Raw genomic sequence first — 20,052 nt, forward strand, 5'->3', positions numbered from 1 at the left:
CCATGAAAGCTGTCCACGTTCTGACCGGAAATAGGGCTCGCTGTTGAGTCTGTTTGCATCAGAATAAAGGCAGCGGGACTCACTATACAGTATGCGACGGAGTCTTAAAACTGAGGCTTTTACTTTGAAGTTTTCCTCAGGAAACCAGTTCCTGATTGTTTTTGTGAGTATATATGTTAACCCAATCCCAGCTATGCTGCACAGCTCGAGCTGCGCGTCAGCGTTGATCAGCCGTCACGTGACTCAAAGCGGCATTCACCCTGAAAAATACTGTAAACTCGTTATATTTTAGGCAATGTATGGTTTGATTTTTTTTTTAATATATATATATATATATATATATATATATATATATATATATATATATATATATATATATATATATATATATATATATATATATATATATATATATATATATATATATATATATATTTAATCTCAGAACTTTGAAATTAGTCATTTATCATTACCAGACAAATAACAGCAATAAAAACTGATATTGTCATCAAAAGACTGGATCTTCTTGTTTTTAGTAAAAAATTAAAAAATAAAAATAAAGGTCATGAAAATGATCAAGGACATACCAGGTAGTAGATGGAGGGAAGCTAAGTACAAAATGATTTTATTTTAGATGGAAATTTGAATAAAATCAATACTGATCAAGTTTGGTCTTCATCCTCCATATATGCTGTGGGATACTCTTCTATTTCGTTACCTTCGCAAACTGATAAACATTTTTTTTGCTAAAGTTTCAAAAACGTTACGTGTTTTTTATGAATAAGGAGACGTGGGTTGACTGACTCACTGGACATTTATTGGGAACATCAGCGTAAAGGGGAACAGATGCAGCCTCTGGCAGTCTCAGTCTGGAAAAACAACGTTTACTAAATGGATACCTCTCTAAATCGTAGCATAATCCATGGTGTGACACGGTGAATGTCCTAAGCAGATACTCCACTGATGCACTTCTTTATCAATATGTATTGTCTGGACACTGTTCAGAACAATATGCACTTGGGGAGTCATCTTCTCTCTGTGCCTGTTGGCATGATCTGCTCTAGTCCTGTCCAGTCTGACCCAGCTGGTTGTATTTATCTAAACCACTGAGTCTCAGCTGATTTTCCACATAGTCCTTTCCTCTTAAACAGGCACTTAGAAACGTATTCATGCCCATCTATAGATATCTCTGCACCCCCTCTCAATGATGCTTTTTCTACCTCAACACTGTTGACAAGTAAATTGATCAATTTATTTGTTTTCCGTATAACAATAGAGCGCAACAAATTTGTTGGTTCTGAATGCAAGGAAAACTAACAACTGTGCACTAGGTAAAATATTAAATGTGACATATCAAGGACATAGGTACCAATACTAGGTGAATGTTTGGGGATCAGAAATAAGGTTTATTATGGTGCAATGTGTCAAGATAAAGAACGGCTCTGTATTTTATATTCCTCTGTATTATACTTTTAAGTCTGTGAAAACATTAAGTGCTCCAAAACATAGTAACTTTTACATTTATATGCTGTGGCAGGTTTTAGCTGGTTAAATATGACAACATATACTGTACAGAATAGATTCTTTTTTATTATTAGAATTAAATCTCATTAAATTAACAATTCAGCAGTTAAATAGCTTTATAAAATGTCTTATATGTAAGTAAATGTGCTAGGCATCAAAACTCTTGTAATACGTTTTTAAATGTCTAAGGAGTTCAATTAATATTTCAGTGCAAAAAATGAGCTCTGGTGTTTAAATATGCAGCACATTTCAAATCCACCATAGAAAGATTTTTGAGGATGCTGTGAAGCACTGGTGCCCAGAAATGTCTCCAAAAGTGATTCATCAAATTAATTTAACTACTCAGCTGCACACATTGCTGCTGGCCATCATGTACCACGCAGACACACAAATAGGTCACAGGCCAGAGTATGAGAGGATATTTCCAGTCTGGATTTTGGGCACTTCTGGATGACATCCACACTCGAGAGATATTTGCAGAAGTTGTTTCTTTGACACACGTGGCTTCAATTATAGCATTCCTTCCTCCACAGGCAAGGAGGGGGTCTCACTTCCTGTGCACATTACTCCAGTGGTCAAGCATGAACAGATGTTTTAATTTATTCATTCGTTTATTCGTAGGTGTCACTTTGAGAAAAATGTCTCCGCCTCAGTCTAAACAGAAAAAAGATATTATGCAGCCAAACATAAGCAGTCCGTCTGACACTATTTCATCTACGGGAAGGATTGCTTGTCTCCGTTTTAGAGGAAAAGTGTTTTTTTTTTCTTCTGTTTCAACAGACTAAGATTCCCAATCCTTGATACAAATGTCCACAATCTTCTTCACCTTAAGCTTTAGCTTTATTTTTATTTATTTATTTATAATTCGGAAAAGGACTGAGCAGATACAGAACAACTCAAACTACTTATTTTCTGCAAGTCCAAATAATTAGACAATGCATGTTGAGTCCAGCTAAATCAACCCTGGTTTATACTGGATAACCCAAATCAAGATCCTGAAATTACACTTGGATGAGGATCATGCTTGAACAGTAAAATAGTTTTGGGGGAAAAAGCATCCAGGAAAAAAAAAAAAAAAAAAGCATTTCCACTTAACCATGCAAGGAATGGGACAGAAAAATATAGAAATATATTTACCAGAGGAAAGGCTTGGCTCTATTAGTTTGGGACTGAGGAACAGTTTCTATGCTGGATAAAGATTTATTGCACAAATCTTTGTCTAGTATTGTTGCACAGCTGGCATGGTCATTAACCAGATGCATTAGCTATTGCACTGGTTTTCCAACTTGCTGCAACAACACGCATAAGTTGGGTTTCATGTGATTGAACTCAGCATAAAAAGCTACCATCACTGTTTCCACTTTGACTCACACTGGGGAGCGCTCTAAATAACCTCAGATTCCCTTTCTGAACCAAAGATTAATATGCTTTAATAATAATGTTTTGTCTGTTGGTCCTGATTTTGCTGTTAAATTGATTATTGTTGATTCCTACATTTCTAAGGATAGCTAAAGGACCACTAGGACTTGTGTCACAGTTGGAGAACAATGAGGTTACATATTTTACAGCCCACTTCCCTCACAAAGAGCATGCTTCTTCGATTAAAAAAAAACAACAACAAAAGACTAATCATATTTCTGGAGCTTTCACGCAATGTTTATGTGTTTGTGAGTCATAACTAAAATATCTGTCTGGCCCAAATCTGCTCTACAGTGAACAAAAGTCGACAGACAAAGAATGTAATATTAACAATCAGTTCTCATTGTGTAACGTCTACAAGGTTGTGTTGAGATTTTTCAAACAGGAGCCCTGAAGTGACCCCAGTTCGAGGGGCTTGAAGTGAACATGTGTGGGGATGCGTCGCGTCCTGCAGAGGGTACGTACCCTCAGGGAGGAGCATGTCTGGCAGATTAAGCCAGCCATCATGGGAAACGTCTGCTCTGCCCCTGACCGATTTCACGTGACCTGATTGAGCAGTCAAAGCGCTTCATATGCTCCAATCACCACAGAAATGCCCAGAGGCTGATCACCTCTTGCATTTAGAGCCTCTTGCCCCTCATGTTAGTAATTAGTCATACAATCAGCCCCCTAACAACCCCACCATAAATCGCAGAGATGTTTTCCGTCTATGCTGAAATGTATTAAGTCTTTCAGTTTGAAGCTTATTGTAAAACTCTAGCAAGCTCTGATGTAAATACACATGCACTTCGTTCGCGCTTCCTTGACTTTTCAACTACTTTAATTGCTTTTCTGCAGGTCAGTTCTAAATGTCCTCGCTGAACTACAAGACTTAGTCAAAATAAAACTCTTTTCCTGCAAGTGGTTTACGGTAATCTTCAAAATATGACAAATACACAACCTTGATTGCTTCTGTTGTTATTTTGTTTCTTTTTGTTTTCTTCAGAAATCTCCTCCTGCTTCATTTATTTAATCCAAGATCACTCAATGGAAAGTTTGGGAACTTTTCTTTTAGAATGATTTGAAGATTATAATACTGATTGATTTTGGATAAACTGTGTAATTTAACATTGCCTTGTCGGTCTACACATGTAGCCAAACCAAAGGATGTGACCGGGTCTGGCATGTCCTTCCTGTGGTGACTTTTAGGGTGATGCCGTGTGTTTTTTCGAGTGTCAAAGGTCACAGGACGCTCAGAGGGGCAGGATTTCCTCCTTCAGTCTCCACATTTTAAAGCCCAGCTCTGCACTCTTGACCATGTCTTTCCTGCCACCCATCTGACTGAAGGGGAATGTTGAGTTGATTTTCTTGCGTCCAAGGCCACATATGAGTGGAGCCTTTATTTGGGCTCACAAAGGCAGCAGTGTTTGTCCGAAACCTTGAACGTAAAGCTGGGAGTGAGCTCCTATATCTGAAGAATACGCCTTTCAGGTCCTTCCTCAATTACAAAACAAACTATATAGTCAATACTAATCATATATTTCAGTCTCTACAGGTTTACATATGCTGTATTCTGAATGGTAAAACTATAAAAAGAATAAATATGTACATATCATTATTGAATAACCTTTACATTTCAGACCTTGAGAGCATCCCAGCAAGAATCAATGCCTACATAACGGTCCTAAATGAAGACAAATCACTGAAAAGATTTAAAGTATTAATGTACAACCATATTAAAAAAAAAAAGAAAGAAACACAAACTGGATTATAGCAGTCCAGCTTTTTCTAATTACAAACAAGAAAGTTCAAGTATGAGTAATACAAAATGTCACACCGACACCTACCAAAATACACCCATATTTGCATTCTCTTTTTTTCCCCTGACCTATTTCAAGCCTGCAAAGTGACTGCCGCAAAAAATAAAAATAAGAAATACCCCACCTCCCCCTTTCACATTTCCTTTTGCTTCCTTCTCTTCTCCTCCTTCAGCTCTTTGATTTCATTTTTAGGTCAACTTTGAATATCATAACGCCTGATATTCCTTTGATTGTGCATCGTCTGCCATGTCAATTGAAATTATTGATGTTTGTTGAATTTATCAGATAAATCACAACCTGGGGATTTTGTCAGCGCGGATATTTATATTCTCAGAAAAGATTATTTTAATAGACAAGACTGACAAGTGGCGATACTTATATATGGATGATACTTGGTTCTGAAACACTGTACATTTGGTAGGTGTAATATCTCAAGGGAAAAAAGCAACAGCTTTTTGCCATTTTGTGAAAAAGGCAACTTAGTAAGCATGTATGATGGTCTACATTAAACAAATAAGCAAATGTTATTTTGAAAAGATTTATAGCAATACCACAATTATCCTCAACACAAAAATAAAGGTCGTATTTGTAAAATTGTCTTGGTATTTTGTATAATTAACCAACTTTGAGTAGAAATGGATTTGTAAGTAGTTTTTAAAGTAAAAATTTATTTGGAAAAACTGTTTTACAGTTGAATAGGGCATATGCATTGGGCATAAGGGTTTGAAATACACAGTGTCCAGCTGTGCCAGATCACCTGTACATGACATCTGATTTATTTACTTTTGTTTTTCTTTGTTGTTTTTTTTCATATTTAAGGAATATGGGGATTTAATTTCAAAACTCTATTACAGTCCCAGGGTTATCATATAGCTCAGTTAATCAGAAAATAGATCATGACGTTAGTTCCACTTCCAGTATGAAGCATCCAGCATCCGGAGGTGAGGGAATCTTCACAAATGCAGACAGAGATCTCTTGGGTTTTGATTAGATTCACTAATGCTATTATTGAGACATTGTTTGGATTTTTCACTTGCATTTGTGTAAGCTCTTCAACACATGCAAGTAATAAAGGGACTACATTTACATATCAGTTTTTTGTAAATAAACTGAATTTATTTAAATAATATTTTTCCATGACTGCATTTGATAACTAAATCATACAACATACAAATTTGTTTTTTTAACTGTAGCTATGTCTTGACAGTACAGCTTAAACAGAGATGACTTGTTACCATATTTGTTGGTAATAAATTGAGTATTTATTACCATATTTTCAGGTAATAAATAGTTAAGGGATCATTTAAATGTTGAAATGCACATATTTGCACATATTTCATACTAAAAAGGTCTTAGAATCTGTGAATAGATATGTCACACAACAAATAATTCACATCTGTTTTGCAGTTGTAACCGAACCCCTGCCATTTCCTTTTGTAGCTTTATCACTCATTCCATTAAATAAAACATGGAAGCGGCTACAGATGCTACAAAGGATAAAGGCATTTTTCTAAGAGTACATATGGTGGCTGGCAAAAACTAGGATAAAGACTCACAATGTATGCTTAATTTCTAGAGCTATTCTTTCATCAATCTTCTTTGATAACCCTACTAAAAATGTCCTCCACCAAATTCCTGAGAAAAAAATTCTGTTTTTAACAGAAAATAAAAGATATGGTGGATAGCGTGCTGCAAGGTCTGGTCGCCTATCAGACCGAGACAGACAGTTGCCGTGGGAGCCAATGCTGGTTTTTATGCTGCTGTCTGCCATCAGAGAGAATAATTTAGTAACCTTACAGAGAACATTTTGCCAACTAAATGAGGAAGTCAGCAGTTATTAAATTGACTTAAATGGGAAATTTGTTCAGGTAGGGCCTAATGATTTAGTTAAGTACAGGAAACAGTTTTAGTTTGGTTTTAAATGGGAAAATTTATTATATTCTAAATCCTACTATTAATTTTAACCAATCTGATTTAGCTTCACAATAACGTTAAAAGATGAAAAACGGGGCTCTTATTGTGATTAACTGCTTCCCTCTGGTGGTCAGTTGATGTCACTACATCATGTCTGAAAAGCATATCTGATTAAACTGGCTCACAACATAACTTCATAAATGTTAAAGAAAAATATTTCCCATTTTAAATTCATGTCTGTTCATTAATGTCCTAAGATATTACTATGAAAAACAAATGGCTCTTATTTTGACATGTAAAAATACAGAATAAATCGTTAATGAAGAAAAAAAATTGCTGTTTAAAAAGTAGCACAAGTCTAACAAGGTATTAACTGATTTATTAGTCAGGTTATCTGCTCCGGAAGCCAGCTTTCAGTCAACTGATTAACAAGAAAGAAACTTCCCAACTTTTTATTATCTGTGAAAAAAAAGTATGTTTTTTTTCACACATTCTATCTCAACATTACAACTGACTTTATCTTTAAAAACATTATTTTGTATTAGTTTTTCCAGACGTGTACCTTTTTCCTTTAAAGGTTTCTAAAAATAACAATTATTAAAAATGAACAGTGAAATATATCAGACATTTACTACACAAACAAAGACAGTTGTGATTTTTACAAATTTATTTCTTCCAGTTTGATCATTCTCACAATCAGCTCTGACTGTACAAATCCCCAGACAGACTCGCTTAAATAAATCTGCAGCGTTAAAATGTTTCGCAGATGCGCTTTTTTAAATGATTTTTTTTATTTTTTACTAACGTGTCCTCTTTTGTGCTACTGGTTTGCAAAAACAGTTAACTGTGATGACCTGCAAGTGCAATCCCCAGTGCAAGACATGCAATGATTCACGCCGTTACCGCACTTGTAAAACTTCCCAGTTGGAGCATCCTCTGTGTGAGAGAGAACATGTACCGTTTGTTCAGCTGAAGCCAACCTCAGTGTCGCAAAGACCAAATTAAACATGCTTCACAGGCTCATGTCATGCTGAGATGTTTCTGTTGTAAAGTGAACTGAACTGTGTTCCGGTTTTCTTTTTGAGATGCAACACTACTGATAAACAAACATGACTGATGACACGCACACTAAAAAGGGTGCAAGCTACGAAGTTTCACGGCCACAATCGTCTTATTTCATGTTCAAGTCCCCACAAACAGCTCCTGGTTCAGCAGCTGCAAGGCCTCTTTTTCCCTGCACGTGATCGCCCGTCACGTCACCCTGTCTCACATTGACAAACATCCATTCTGTCCTTCTTCTGCAAAGGCACCGAGCTCGTATGACGACTGCGGAAAGCGAGCAGCCGCCTCACCGTTTTGCATTGTCACACCGGCTTGCAGGATCGGGTGTCCTCTCCTTCGACGTCGCTGTTCGGATTTGTCGCTTGCACATCTTTTGATGGCCGTAGCATGGCAGTTCTCGCTTTTCACAGATTTTAAGTAAAAAGAAAAAAAAAAAAAAAAAAGGTAGGTGTTGACTTTTCAGTGGATTTCAATATGAACCTGTGAAGAGATAAAGTATTTGTTTACATTTCATTTTGGAGGTTATTTGCAGGTTGTCAAAAAAAAAGAAAAAAAAAAGAGTATGACAGAATTTTGTAAACCAACTTCATGCAAATCCATGATGTTTAAGTGTTTTTAAGTTTAAGAATTTCAGTCATTATTAATTCTTTCTTTTTTTCAAAACAACAACAACACAAATGAATGTAACATATTAAATGAAAACCAGTAAGTTTTTATTTAATTTTAATTAATTTTTTGGTAACCTTTTTTTCAAAATGGAAGCATAATATAACAGCTAACTCCAATGATCTTTAAAGGCATGAAATGAATGAACGCTTTTCCTCATTTGTATTCCAATTTAGTTAAAATTGTTTTATTATTATTATTATTATTATTTGAAAAGTTACTTCAAAAATGTTTTAAAACACAGTCTTTAAATTTTCCATGAGACTAAGGTGGGGCTGTGGAAGGCGATTCCAGAAGCATGATTAATCCATTCCAAAAACCAGTTCTGATGTTTGGACTCATTGCTGAGTTTTAACTAGATGGAAATGGGTTAAAACATTCAGGACTACGCAAGTACCAGCCAGGCTAAAGAAGGTTATGAAATAAAAAAAAAACTGCTGAAAAACCAGTATGACTACCCAATTAAAGTCTTAAATAGGACTGAGATAGAGTCAAGGAAGAAAGAACCCCTTTCTCTAAAACTGGCACATTCAAGCTCTACTGAAGTTTGCAACTACACCTGGACAAACCAAATGCTCTCTGAAGAAACGTTTTAGCCACCACTTTTAGAGAAGCTAAGGTGAAGCTCTCAGTTAGAATACAGTTTCAACTGGTGTTGGCAGCATCATGCTGAGGGCCATGTACTGATGGCACATTTCAAGCATCGGATGAAATCCTGAAACTCATTAGCTTCCCCTCAGCTCTACTACTAGACGATGAAAAACAGGACATGATCGGATGTTAAAACACCACAAAGACACCAAAACACAGAACAAACTGTGGATGGAACAGGCTAATGTTAGGCTTCTGAAATGGCTCCCACATCAGAACCAATAGCAATTTGTGGACTCTACTTAAAAACCAGGATTACAGAAAAACTTCAGTAAATTGAAACTTGTGGATGTAATTCTTATTCTTAAAATTAAATGGCACGTTCTTTCATTAACGGACCCCAAAAACACTGTTAAAAGAACATTAAAATTAATTTATAACGTACATTTATAACCAATAATTTGGTTCAGTGTAAAAAGATAAGTTAAATATATCTTAGAATTAAGCATATCACTAAACAGAACAAAGGAAATATCTTACATCCCATACTGCAAAAAGTTGGTGTTTCGCAATTACATTCATATCCTTACGTGTTTATAACAAGAAATTGAATCAAAAAAAATTTGCAAATCATTATAAGAAATTAAAACAAAGAGTATAGATTAATTAAACTACAGCCAGAACTTAAAGCAAATACAACTTTAACTTCTACTAATCTAAGATGAATTGAAAGTTTAGCTTCAATCTGCATAAAGGAGACACTTCTTTAAAAGCTCAGCAGACATTGAGTCAGCAACCACAACGACAACACAAATTCAACACCAAGGCCTTTTTAGCAGCTGTTGGCATGGTGACGAGCAAAGCAGGACTGACAAACCAGAAGTTTTGGTATACAAGAAGAAAGTAAGAGACTACTTACTTGGAGTCTTACATTAAACACCATAGAAGCGACGAGGTATATATAAGGAAATCTGATTCTCAGCCGCCATGCCAGATCAAAAAATATCAACAAAGTCCTCGTCAAGCCTTTGCAAAACACTCCGTACGTCCGACCAGCGGAGCCCGAGAACCGGAGCACTAGGTACGACAGACCCGCCATATAGGATCAGTCTGCCCGGCGCTACGTTGGCTTATTAAGTCAACTGACAAGGCGATGCGATATAAGCGGTAAATGGTGTGAAATTCTTCATTATTTCTTATCGCTGACTGACACCGAGCTCCATTTTTGAACATTAGGTGCTGGCAGGGCTGCTCCACCCCGACAGCTTCTCCGAGGAGGAGAGAAGAGGGTGCGACACACGGAAGAGAACGGCTAATTGGGTTAATACGCCCCGAGTTTAGACTCACAGGCACGTCCAAAAGCGCGTACACGAAATTGATTGACAATGCTAAGACCCGCCTCCTGGCCCCGATTGGTGTAGGTCTGCAAACGACTGAGGGATCACAGGGAGGAGACAGAGGAGACAGATTTTTTTTCTCATATTATTCTGTCAGGAGGACACAGTGACAGTTTTAGGTAATATTGTGGAAGTCAGCAGAAAAAGACGAAAAAGTGATTTGAGTCTTGTTTTATTCTCAATGTCTTCCAACAAAAACCAAAAAATGGAATGAATAACAACCATTGTATATACATTTTATCAGCCATAATATGTCAAAAACACATTTTTATAAAAGTTACCTATTGCAGCTTTAAAGGTAATTTCTTTTATCTGCTATACTGATGATAATAATGCTATTATTTCCCCAGTGTTATTGACAATCCATGTGTAATTCGTTTTCCTTGTTTTATCTGAACAGTAAGATGTATTCCTATTCTCCAATTTCAATTTCTTGATGCATCTGTGTAAATCTGCATATTTTTAATAAAATTTTTGCCCAATTCTATGTTGCAGACTTCTCTTTGATAAAAAGTTCTTTATCCAGTTAAATATTTCCCAGTAATGCCCAATTTATATATTTAATTAACAATTAATCTATGCACAACATAGCACATGCTTTATCTGCATTAAAAATACACAACAGCAGTATCCTTTCTTATTTAGATAATATGTGAATCTGTAATTTAAATGTTTTTTCCATTATTTTACAAATATCATAAGTTAATGCAATAATTTTCTGGTTTCACCTGCAAATTTGATATTTGCATGTGCAGTTTTTTATTTTTATTTCCGTTTTAGAAAGCACCTTTAAGACACAACTTAGGAAATACACAACTGAACGAATTCCATTGTAATTGGTGAAGAACGTCACTTCCTTCCCCGTGTCACAACCTAAATCGTCCGTCTTTTAGATTTCCTCACAAATTACAAGTGTAAGCATTTTATTTTATTTTAGTCAATAAAAAACATTTTTTTCTAGCCTACACGTTTTTGTAAAAAAATAAAATAAAATAAAAAAGTGCATTTCTGGTTGATTGTTTCTTGTGAGCATGCAGCGAGTTGGAGTGTCTGAGGGCGTATCAGGTCGGTGTACCGGATGCTCCATCTGCTGGTGGCTGACTTCATTTTTTTTCTCAGGGGTGGTGGCCGCTGTTTTGCTCCATAGCTCCCATAGCGAACTCACGAAAGCATGGGAATGTTGCGAGGAGATTTCTGAGGAAACTTGAGATAAAGTGTATAATAAGTTAGCGTAAGTTGCTCAGACGGTGTTTTAACATCAGAGGAGCTCGGCGGTAAACACCGGAGGCCGTCAGCGGGAGCCTGTTGGGACGTTTCTCCAGCGAGCAGTTCCGGACAAAGGAAAAGAAACCTGAGCTAAAGCTAGCTGGCTCTCTTGGGCAATGCAGGCCATTAAGTGTGTCGTTGTCGGGGACGGGTAAGTGAACATAACCGGGCTTTCTAAAAGTTTGTTTCTACCATTTTCTATTTGAAAGGTAACGTGTAATATTAGCTTAAATGTTGTCACCAGACTGGCTAACGTTAAATCACTTTGCTTCCCAGTTTTTCATACGGGCAAAGTTAGCGTCCAAGCTCTAACTACCTGTTAATCTGTACCGCTTGAATATTGCAGTTTACTGAAACTTTTTTATTCCTTATTTTGACTTACTTGACATTCGAGTTCATATATTCTGTGTTGGCATAGAAGAAGATGGCTCATTATTTCCTTTGGGTTTCCACATACTTGGTGAATCAGTCAGACTTAATAGCGTAGTTTGTTTATTCAACCTAAACCCGTTTTTTTTTTCTTCTTCTATTGTCTTGGTTAATGAGAAACCCAAGAAACCGGAATTCAATTGTATTGTCTTCTTCGCACCTACGTTAACTTGGGGCGTGCTTTCGTTTTCCTAATAAATGAGGTACCAATTTAAAGTAGAGGATTGGCCAAGACTGCCAGTCAGAAGTGTAATAGTATGTGGGAGGTAAACATGCGCATATAACCTCTTGATCAGGGTGTGGTGGCAACCACACAGCAGTCATTCAAGGGACCTTTTATTGAGGCGCTTTTTTCGATTCAGATTAAAGGGGAAGCTCAAGTTTCGTAATTGGGAAATATCTGTTCCCCTGGGAGCTGTGAATGTCTTACAGGAACTGACCCCTGTCTGGTTTGCATTGAAAGTTTTCCTGAGATCAGGGCTCATTTCTGCCTTGAATCTTTCTCTTTTTTTTTCGGTCGACATGATTTGAATTTAAATCGCGTTTTTGTTATTTCGGTTAATATTAAAGTAGTCATAAAAATTAAATGTGATCATGTGAACAATTTTATTATTTCCATGACTCAGGTGTCCATAATGTAATAATCTACATTGATTTACTGACATGTTTTCTCTTGTTTATTATCCTTAACTGTGCTATTAATTTTGCTTAACTAAGTTAAAAAAAAAATCAATGATAATTTTATTTGTAAATCCAAGGTTTCTACACAAACTTAAACTACAGCGTTTTCTTTTAGCAATTTCCAGGTCTGGACAAATAGTGGAGACTGAAACTTGATTCTGTAAACATTTTCAAGTTTCCAGATTTTTTTTTAATTTTTTTTTTTTTTTTTTTACATTTTTAAATTTCTGATTTGCCAAGACTATTTTACATAAATGTTTATTTTGATGCATCTTTTTAGCTTTAGCACATATATTGCAGGCTTGGGACATGTTTTTTGTTTAAATCATATAATTTCTTACATTTTAATTATATTTGAACCATTTTCCTCCATTAAAGTTACTCATACATGGGTTCTTTTTTGTGTGCTGTATTCCTTAAAAGAAAATAAAATTAGTTCCATCCAATTTTAAAGAAAACAAGGCATGTATTAGTTAGGAGTTGCATGTTGGGTCAGTACATCAGTGTTTGAGTTAAACCCATTGACTGTTTTGACTTTTCTTTTGTTACTGAGTCAGTGCTAAATGATACATCCAGTTTGCTCTTTGTTTGCTCTCTTAAGTTACTGAGTTTAAAAGTTGACCTATGGTTTAAAAACTGAATCTGGTGCAGACCCCAAGGAGGCACTGAAACCACTGCTTGATAAATATTCTTAATAAAAAAAAAGTAAAAAATAAATAAATTAAAAAAAAAAGCTTGTAGATCAAGTAAGTTAGGAAAAGTGCATAATTTTAAATTTTGAAATTTATAGAAACTTGTGAACTTTATGTTAAATAATTTTAGATGTTTGGATTTAAAAAAGAGCAACTTTTTTACATTTTTCTTTTTAAAAAGAAAATGTTAGGGGGAAAAAAACCCTTAGGGATTAGGGGGGGGACCCCAGTTAGCTTAAGATTTAAGGCTCTAAAACAGGGGTGTCAAACTCCAGTCCTCAAGAGCCGCTGTCCTGCAGTTTTTAGATGTGCCACAGATACAAACCGCTGGAATGAAATGGCTTAATTACCTCCTTCTTGTGTAGATAAATTCTCCAGAGCCTTAATGACCTAATTATTCTATTCAGGTGTGGTGCAGCAGAGTCACATCTAAAAGTTGCAGGTCAGTGGCCCTCCAGGACTGGAGCTTTAAAATGTTTAGATTAGTTGGTAATGCAGAACTGCTCTGACCAGTCAGTTTAAAGCAGGATTTTCTTGTTTTTTTTGTTTTTTTTTTCTTGTCTTTTTCCCTAATCATTGATCAAGTCTCTTCTCATTTCCAGTGCTGTGGGTAAGACATGTCTGCTCATCAGCTACACCACCAATGCCTTTCCTGGAGAGTACATCCCCACAGTGTGAGTGTCAGAGACTGCAGTGCAGTTTCTGTTTATTTATTTATGACAAACCTTGCTGTCCATCATGATTCTCCACCCTTTGTCTCTAATGCGGCCCGTGAATCAATGAGGCGACTTCTTTACTCCGCTGTTGTTTTTCTAACTAGAAATTGTCTTGGTTCTATGCTTGAGGTAATGATCAAAGTAGCAGACTGTAACTGAGATCGAAGAGAGCAGATATTACTGGATGTAATGATGAGATTCTGCTCCTTATCCGATCAAATGTATGTTTTTTTTTTAACACTGGTTTCTAGAGAAGTCGCTAAGGTACTTTATATTCAGGTCCTTTTTCTCAGAAAAAAAATGTAGTACATGATTTTCTCTTGAAAAACATAAAGAAGCTACAGAATTTATGTTGATCTATTCATATTTCGATTTATGGTTTTTTGCTTATTTGCACATCATCGTTTTCCCCAGGTTTGACAACTACTCCGCCAATGTTATGGTGGATGGGAAACCAGTGAACCTGGGCCTTTGGGATACAGCTGGACAAGAAGACTACGACAGACTCCGCCCACTCTCCTACCCACAGACGGTACAAAACAGTATTATAATTCACTTATTAACCTTTGTGAATAATCCACTTGAAACGTTTGGGTGAAGACGGCAAACAAGGAAGTTTGAAAGAAGGAAGAACACACATTTATAAGAATAAGACTTTACCGTAAAAGAAAGTCTTGGGCTTTGATTGCTCTACTTCCTTTGTCTTGTCAGGATGTGTTCCTTATCTGCTTTTCCCTCGTGAGTCCTGCCTCGTTTGAAAACGTCCGTGCCAAGGTGAGAAGTGTCCCTGTGAACAACATGGAAGGTTTTTATATCTACAATATTCACTTTATCAACTTTTTTACAAATCTTTTTTTCATGCTACAACCGCGGTTTACATTTTTATTGGGATTTAATATACAGAACAACACACAATAATGGGAGGAGATTGAAAGTGGTTTTCAAAATTTAATACAACTAATGTGAAGAGATTATCTATTTATATTAGCCTCCTTCAATTAACATGTGTATCATTAAAGAGTTTGTTTCCATTTTGTAAGGCACAGTAGGACATCTGCATGTAGCAAGTTTTAGGAGAAGAGAAGCATTAGGACAGTTTGCATCATAACTTAACTGTAGGATCAGTTGGTGAGCCTGATCCTGCAGAGAATGACTTACCATGCATCTTCGTTGCCTAACTAATCATTTTCAAGTAGTTTTAGACAGAAACAGAATCTTACATGCACAACATCTTTCAAACTGGTGCTTTTGTTGTTCTATTCTGTGAATTATCAAGCAATTAAAGCAACAAAATTGAGGCTGCTCCCTTATGCCCCTATGCAATAACTACAGAAAGCACTTGTATATGTTTGCTTCAAGTCCATAAAGTATTGGATAGTTGTTATAGTCAATTTAGTTTATTTATGTAAGGCTAAATAAATATTTATTTGAAAGTCAAAAGTTCCAATTCATTCAATCTAGGTCATTTCTATACAGTCGTGTCTAAAGCAGCTATAAGCTCTGATCATCAGTGTTTCTTTCCTGTCACGGAGTGAAGATGGTAAACAATCACTCACTGACTCTTCACAAAATGAAATGTTTCTTGTATATACATAACATACAAATGTTATTTAAAAGTTACATAGTACCACACTAATTTTCAGCTACCATTATAATTTTTGAATGGGTATTTTTTGTTTTTTATACTTTGAATGTTGCTTAACTAGACCTTTGTGTTAGCCCTCAAACTAACTTTTAACATGATAAAAATCTTGTTCACTCACAAAGTAATAATCTTTTTACTGGATAACAGTCAGCAGAGGCCTTGTATTGTTGTAATAAAAGCAAATATATCGTCGTCACCTGTTAATGAAGGACACTTGAACTGAGACAAATAATTGAATTGTTAAAAATATTTCTTCCATCTTTGTTACATTTTCAAAACCAAGTCCTTAAAAAGATCAGGATTGTGTGTTTTTACAGTAAATGCATTTAGTATTTCTCCTAAATAGAATGGTATAGCTGAATCTTCCAGACATTGTGCCTTAGGGATCTTTATTGTACTTTGGACAGTACTTTGGACAGTACTGCCTGCTTGCAGACGTGGATCACATGATAGTTTGTAAGCAAAGGGAGTTTCTCCTGGTGATAAACACTCAGGAAATGATTATCTGCCCCTGCAGTTCCTCCTCAGCTGTACAAGAAGGGAACCAACACTTGTTTTCTTTTTCCATCTTACCACTACACTACTGCTTTTCTGTTTTTGGCTTAATTCTAATGGTTAGAATTGTATTTACTTGCTTACTTCACACTGTCTTTGCACTCGCATGAGCAGTTTGAATGTTATGTCTGCCCATAAACTGCAGCTATAACAGCCCAAGTCAGGCATGTTTGTGGACATTTATGACCATCCTTACAGATGCACATTTGTGGGGTCTCATGTTGATTGAGATGGTTTGACTCATAATCTCCATTGTAATTCATCCCAAACCTGCTCTGTATTTTTGAGGTCAGGACTCTGTGAGGTCAGTCAAGTTCTTCCACAACAAGAAGACTCATCTGACTCTTTTCAGAATCTTGCCTTGTGCACTCATGCTTAGTCATGTTGGAACAGGAAGGGTCCATCCACAAACTGTTCCCACAAAGTTGAGTGAAGGAAATGGTCTGAAATGTCTGGGTTTGCTGAAGCATTAATGGTTATTTTAAGATAAACTAACATAATAACCACCTCATCATAACCCTCCCTTTACCAAACTTTACACTTGACACATTGCAGCCAGGCCAATGCGGTTCTCCTAGCAGCTGCCAACTCTAGACATGTTTATTGGATCTGCAGCCAGAGAGGCAGAACTCTCCAGAGAAAATGTTTCCACTGCTCTAGAGTCTAGTGGCGGCTAGAAATTTTGTGGTTTGACTCTGCAGAAATCGATGGCCTCTGTGTATTATATGCCTCAACATTCACAGCACAGTACTTTCTGCCTGTGTAACTTTATCATAACGCTACTACTCACTGACTGTGGAATAATTAGTGGTGAGTACATTTTCGGATTTCAAGATTTACTTCATAATACAAATGTTTCTAGAAGCAGTGTGTATGTTTACATGCTGGAGTTTATCCACCTGTGGTCAGGGATGTGATTCAAACTCATAAATTCAATGATTTGTAGGGTTAAAGAAAGACTTTTGGCAATGTGGAAAGTGACGTACACAAAATTAGACCTACATCTGTATGAGATTGAAAGGTGGTTGGTTTTTGTCAAACAAGATAACCAGCTCCACTTTAATTAAACTTCAGTTGGTTTACCTAGAAAGTCTGGTTCGTTTGGGGAAGTGTGAATGCGCAGTCGAACTCTGATGTGGACCAAAAAGCGAACTCCCAGCTCTCGGTTCGGTTGAAGTGAACTCTGGCGCAGTTCAAATGAATATGAGAATGGCAATCGGACTGGAGACCACTCCAAAAGCAGGAAGCGGATTATAGTGCAGTACAGCATTAACGGGAGAAATGACTCGTGATCTTTTGTCAAAGACCAATGAGAAATCCTACAACTGCTAAAATCTGATGCCACTCTATTCTTGTTTACATTTTGTAAAGAAGGACTTTGCACTCAGTTTCTACTTCAGTTGTTCTTGTTGCAGCCCAGGCGAGGGGTTGAACAGGTTTTGGTTCGTTTGACACAGTGTAAGTGTGAAAATGTAGCAAGTGTTGCAACTTTGGTTTCCAATCGAAAAGTGAAGTTTTTAATACTTTTTCAGTGGGCTAAATGAAGACAAAGAAGCTTAAATATGTATAGAAAAGGCTCCACCATTTGTTTTTGTAGTTGCGGCCATAAAGTTTGATACAAGTTTGACACAAAAACAATAAGGAACCTTGTCTATGATTAAATGCATCACCTAAAGAAGTTAAAGCTGTAACTTCCTGTTCTGTAGTGGTACCCTGAGGTCAGACACCACTGTCCCAACACTCCCATCATCCTGGTGGGCACCAAGCTGGATCTGAGGGACGACAAGGACACCATGGAGAAGCTGAAGGAGAAGAAACTCTCCCCCATCACTTATCCTCAAGGCTTGGCCATGGCCAAAGAGATTGGTAAAAACTTCATTGACCTCTTTTTGACCAACTTAGATCTCATGTATTTTATTTTATTTTTTTATAATTCACAACAAACAGAAGTAAATAAATTGCTGCTCTCTGTCTGCGTTCATTAGGCTCCGTCAAGTACCTGGAGTGCTCAGCCCTGACTCAGCGTGGCCTTAAAACTGTGTTCGACGAGGCCATCCGGGCCGTTCTGTGCCCCCCACCCGTCAAGAAGAAGGGCAAGAAATGCTCTCTCCTCTAAGGCCGCCTGCAGTTTGAACGGTTACAGGGGAACATGAACGCTAGCGGTGAGAGGGTGGCTAAAGACACAGGAGAAACACACCAGTATACACTCACAATCAATGTACTTCAGATTCTGTCCTTAAGTGTAGTTCAAGCAGTTTTCATGAAAATAAATCAGATCCAGATTTAGGCGAAGGGTTTGGGCGATTAGCAGTCCTAATAACTCTTTACTGTATAGACAAAACTATGAACTTTTCGAGGCCTTCTAAAACCGATTGGATGTTTTCTAAAAAATGGACTGCAGGTTGTCTTTAATTTCCTCTTCCACCTGTTGTCCACTTTTTTTTTTCTTTTTTTTTTTGTTGTATACAGTCGGGTTGGTTGTTGTAAGTGGAAATAATATTGCCAAATACATTCTGCACACATGCTGGTTTTTAGCTGAAAATGAGAGTCTAGGTCTGTCGATTCAGATCTGTAACGTTTGCTGTTCGTTCAGCTCCTCCATCAATGGCATTTTTATCTCACAAGTTCACTTCCTCCTTGACAACAAGGAGCATGAAGTAACCTGGAGGATCTGTGCAGCTTCAGATGAGTCCTTGAGTAACATAACCTCCTTACTTACCATCAATCTGTCAACCCTAGAATGATTAATGACGCCTAAAACAAAACGGGGAGAAGATCAGACACCAACAGTGCTATAACTCCCCCCAAAAATGTAATGAATCCAGTATTTTCTATGTTTCATCTAATTAAATTTGTCGTTTTCTTTCTGCTTTCCCTAAATGTGTCTCAGCCGGACAGCTGCCTGTGATTGCAAAAGCTGAAAACATGATTACATATTGGAACAGAAATGTTCGGATGTCTTGGTGATGGGGGGGGTGGGGAACAAGAGCACATCTCTTTTAATGCTCTGTGGGCATTTACCGAATACCTTTCGTGCAACACTTTTGATTTATTTTCTTTACGCATCACTACTGGCTAAGCAATGTCACAATGAAGAGCATCTATGCCTGCTAATAACAGTAACAAAGCTACTGTCGGTTATGGTGTAGTAGACAGTGTAATCATCTTTTTGTTATAATCGTGATTTGTCTATTTTGTATCTTTCTTCAGACGTTACACACTCACTGTATTGTTTAACTAACACTATGAATATCTTTTTTTTTTTTTTATTACCTCTACGGTTAACGCTACCTTAATCTCCCTTCAAGCCTAGCTTTTTGTAATTAATGCTGATGGCATGTCTGTGCATCATATACTGAAAACTAAGATTAGAATTGCTACAGTTATATATATTTTTTGCCTATTTACAAAATGTATTTGAACTACTAGATCAGGGGTTAAGTACACGTTGCTCATCGGTATTCAGAAATCAAGCTGTGCTTTTATCCAAGCCAATGTTGTGACTCTCTTAGTTTTGAGGATTAAAAACTATTGTCACTTTTTGAAAAAGCCAATAAATTCCTGTAAAATCACTTCCTCTGTTGTATACATCACCTTTGTGCTATAAATTAGTGTTGAGTAATTATTTGACAATATCTGTCCGAATTTCTAACTTCTTCTTTTTTATACCTTAAACAATTATAACTATTAACTGAT

General features: G+C 36.7%; 2 protein-coding genes across 2 annotated transcripts; one reads left to right on the plus strand and one right to left on the minus strand.

Moving 5' to 3' along the window:
• Positions 1 to 7,305: 7,305 nt before the first annotated feature.
• Positions 7,306 to 10,287, minus strand: smim10l3 (small integral membrane protein 10 like 3). The gene is made up of 2 exons (XM_015004366.2): positions 9,895 to 10,287; positions 7,306 to 8,198 (listed from the first exon to the last, which is right to left on the minus strand). The coding sequence occupies exons 1-2, from the start codon at positions 10,072 to 10,074 to the stop codon at positions 8,178 to 8,180; spliced, it is 201 nt and encodes a 66-aa protein (XP_014859852.1). The 5' UTR covers positions 10,075 to 10,287; the 3' UTR covers positions 7,306 to 8,177.
• Positions 10,288 to 11,459: 1,172 nt separating this feature from the next.
• Positions 11,460 to 19,928, plus strand: rac1b (Rac family small GTPase 1b). Its single transcript, XM_015004365.2, has 6 exons — positions 11,460 to 11,789; positions 14,043 to 14,114; positions 14,571 to 14,688; positions 14,868 to 14,930; positions 18,063 to 18,222; positions 18,342 to 19,928. Exons 1-6 carry the CDS (start codon positions 11,755 to 11,757, stop codon positions 18,470 to 18,472), a joined length of 579 nt encoding a protein of 192 aa, XP_014859851.1. The 5' UTR covers positions 11,460 to 11,754; the 3' UTR covers positions 18,473 to 19,928.
• Positions 19,929 to 20,052: the final 124 nt, after the last annotated feature.

The sequence above is a fragment of the Poecilia mexicana genome, unplaced genomic scaffold (assembly GCF_051168715.1).
Source record: "Poecilia mexicana isolate PSO_F unplaced genomic scaffold, ASM5116871v1 scaffold_8, whole genome shotgun sequence".
Classification (NCBI taxonomy): Eukaryota; Metazoa; Chordata; class Actinopteri; order Cyprinodontiformes; family Poeciliidae; genus Poecilia; species Poecilia mexicana.

What these genes read in the sequence shown, in the direction of transcription:
- smim10l3 (XM_015004366.2), bottom strand. Translation starts at nt 10,074, where the DNA reads ATGGCGGGTCTGTCGTACCTAGTGCTCCGGTTCTCGGGCTCCGCTGGT. An exon ending in TGTTTAATGTAAGACTCCAA is followed by an intron (nt 8,199 to 9,894) that starts GTAAGTAGTCTC and finishes ATCTCTTCACAG; the next exon opens with GTTCATATTGAAATCCACTG.
- rac1b (XM_015004365.2), top strand. Translation starts at nt 11,755, where the DNA reads ATGCAGGCCATTAAGTGTGTCGTTGTCGGGGACGG. An exon ending in TTGAAAACGTCCGTGCCAAG is followed by an intron (nt 14,931 to 18,062) that starts GTGAGAAGTGTC and finishes CCTGTTCTGTAG; the next exon opens with TGGTACCCTGAGGTCAGACA. An exon ending in GGCCATGGCCAAAGAGATTG is followed by an intron (nt 18,223 to 18,341) that starts GTAAAAACTTCA and finishes TGCGTTCATTAG; the next exon opens with GCTCCGTCAAGTACCTGGAG.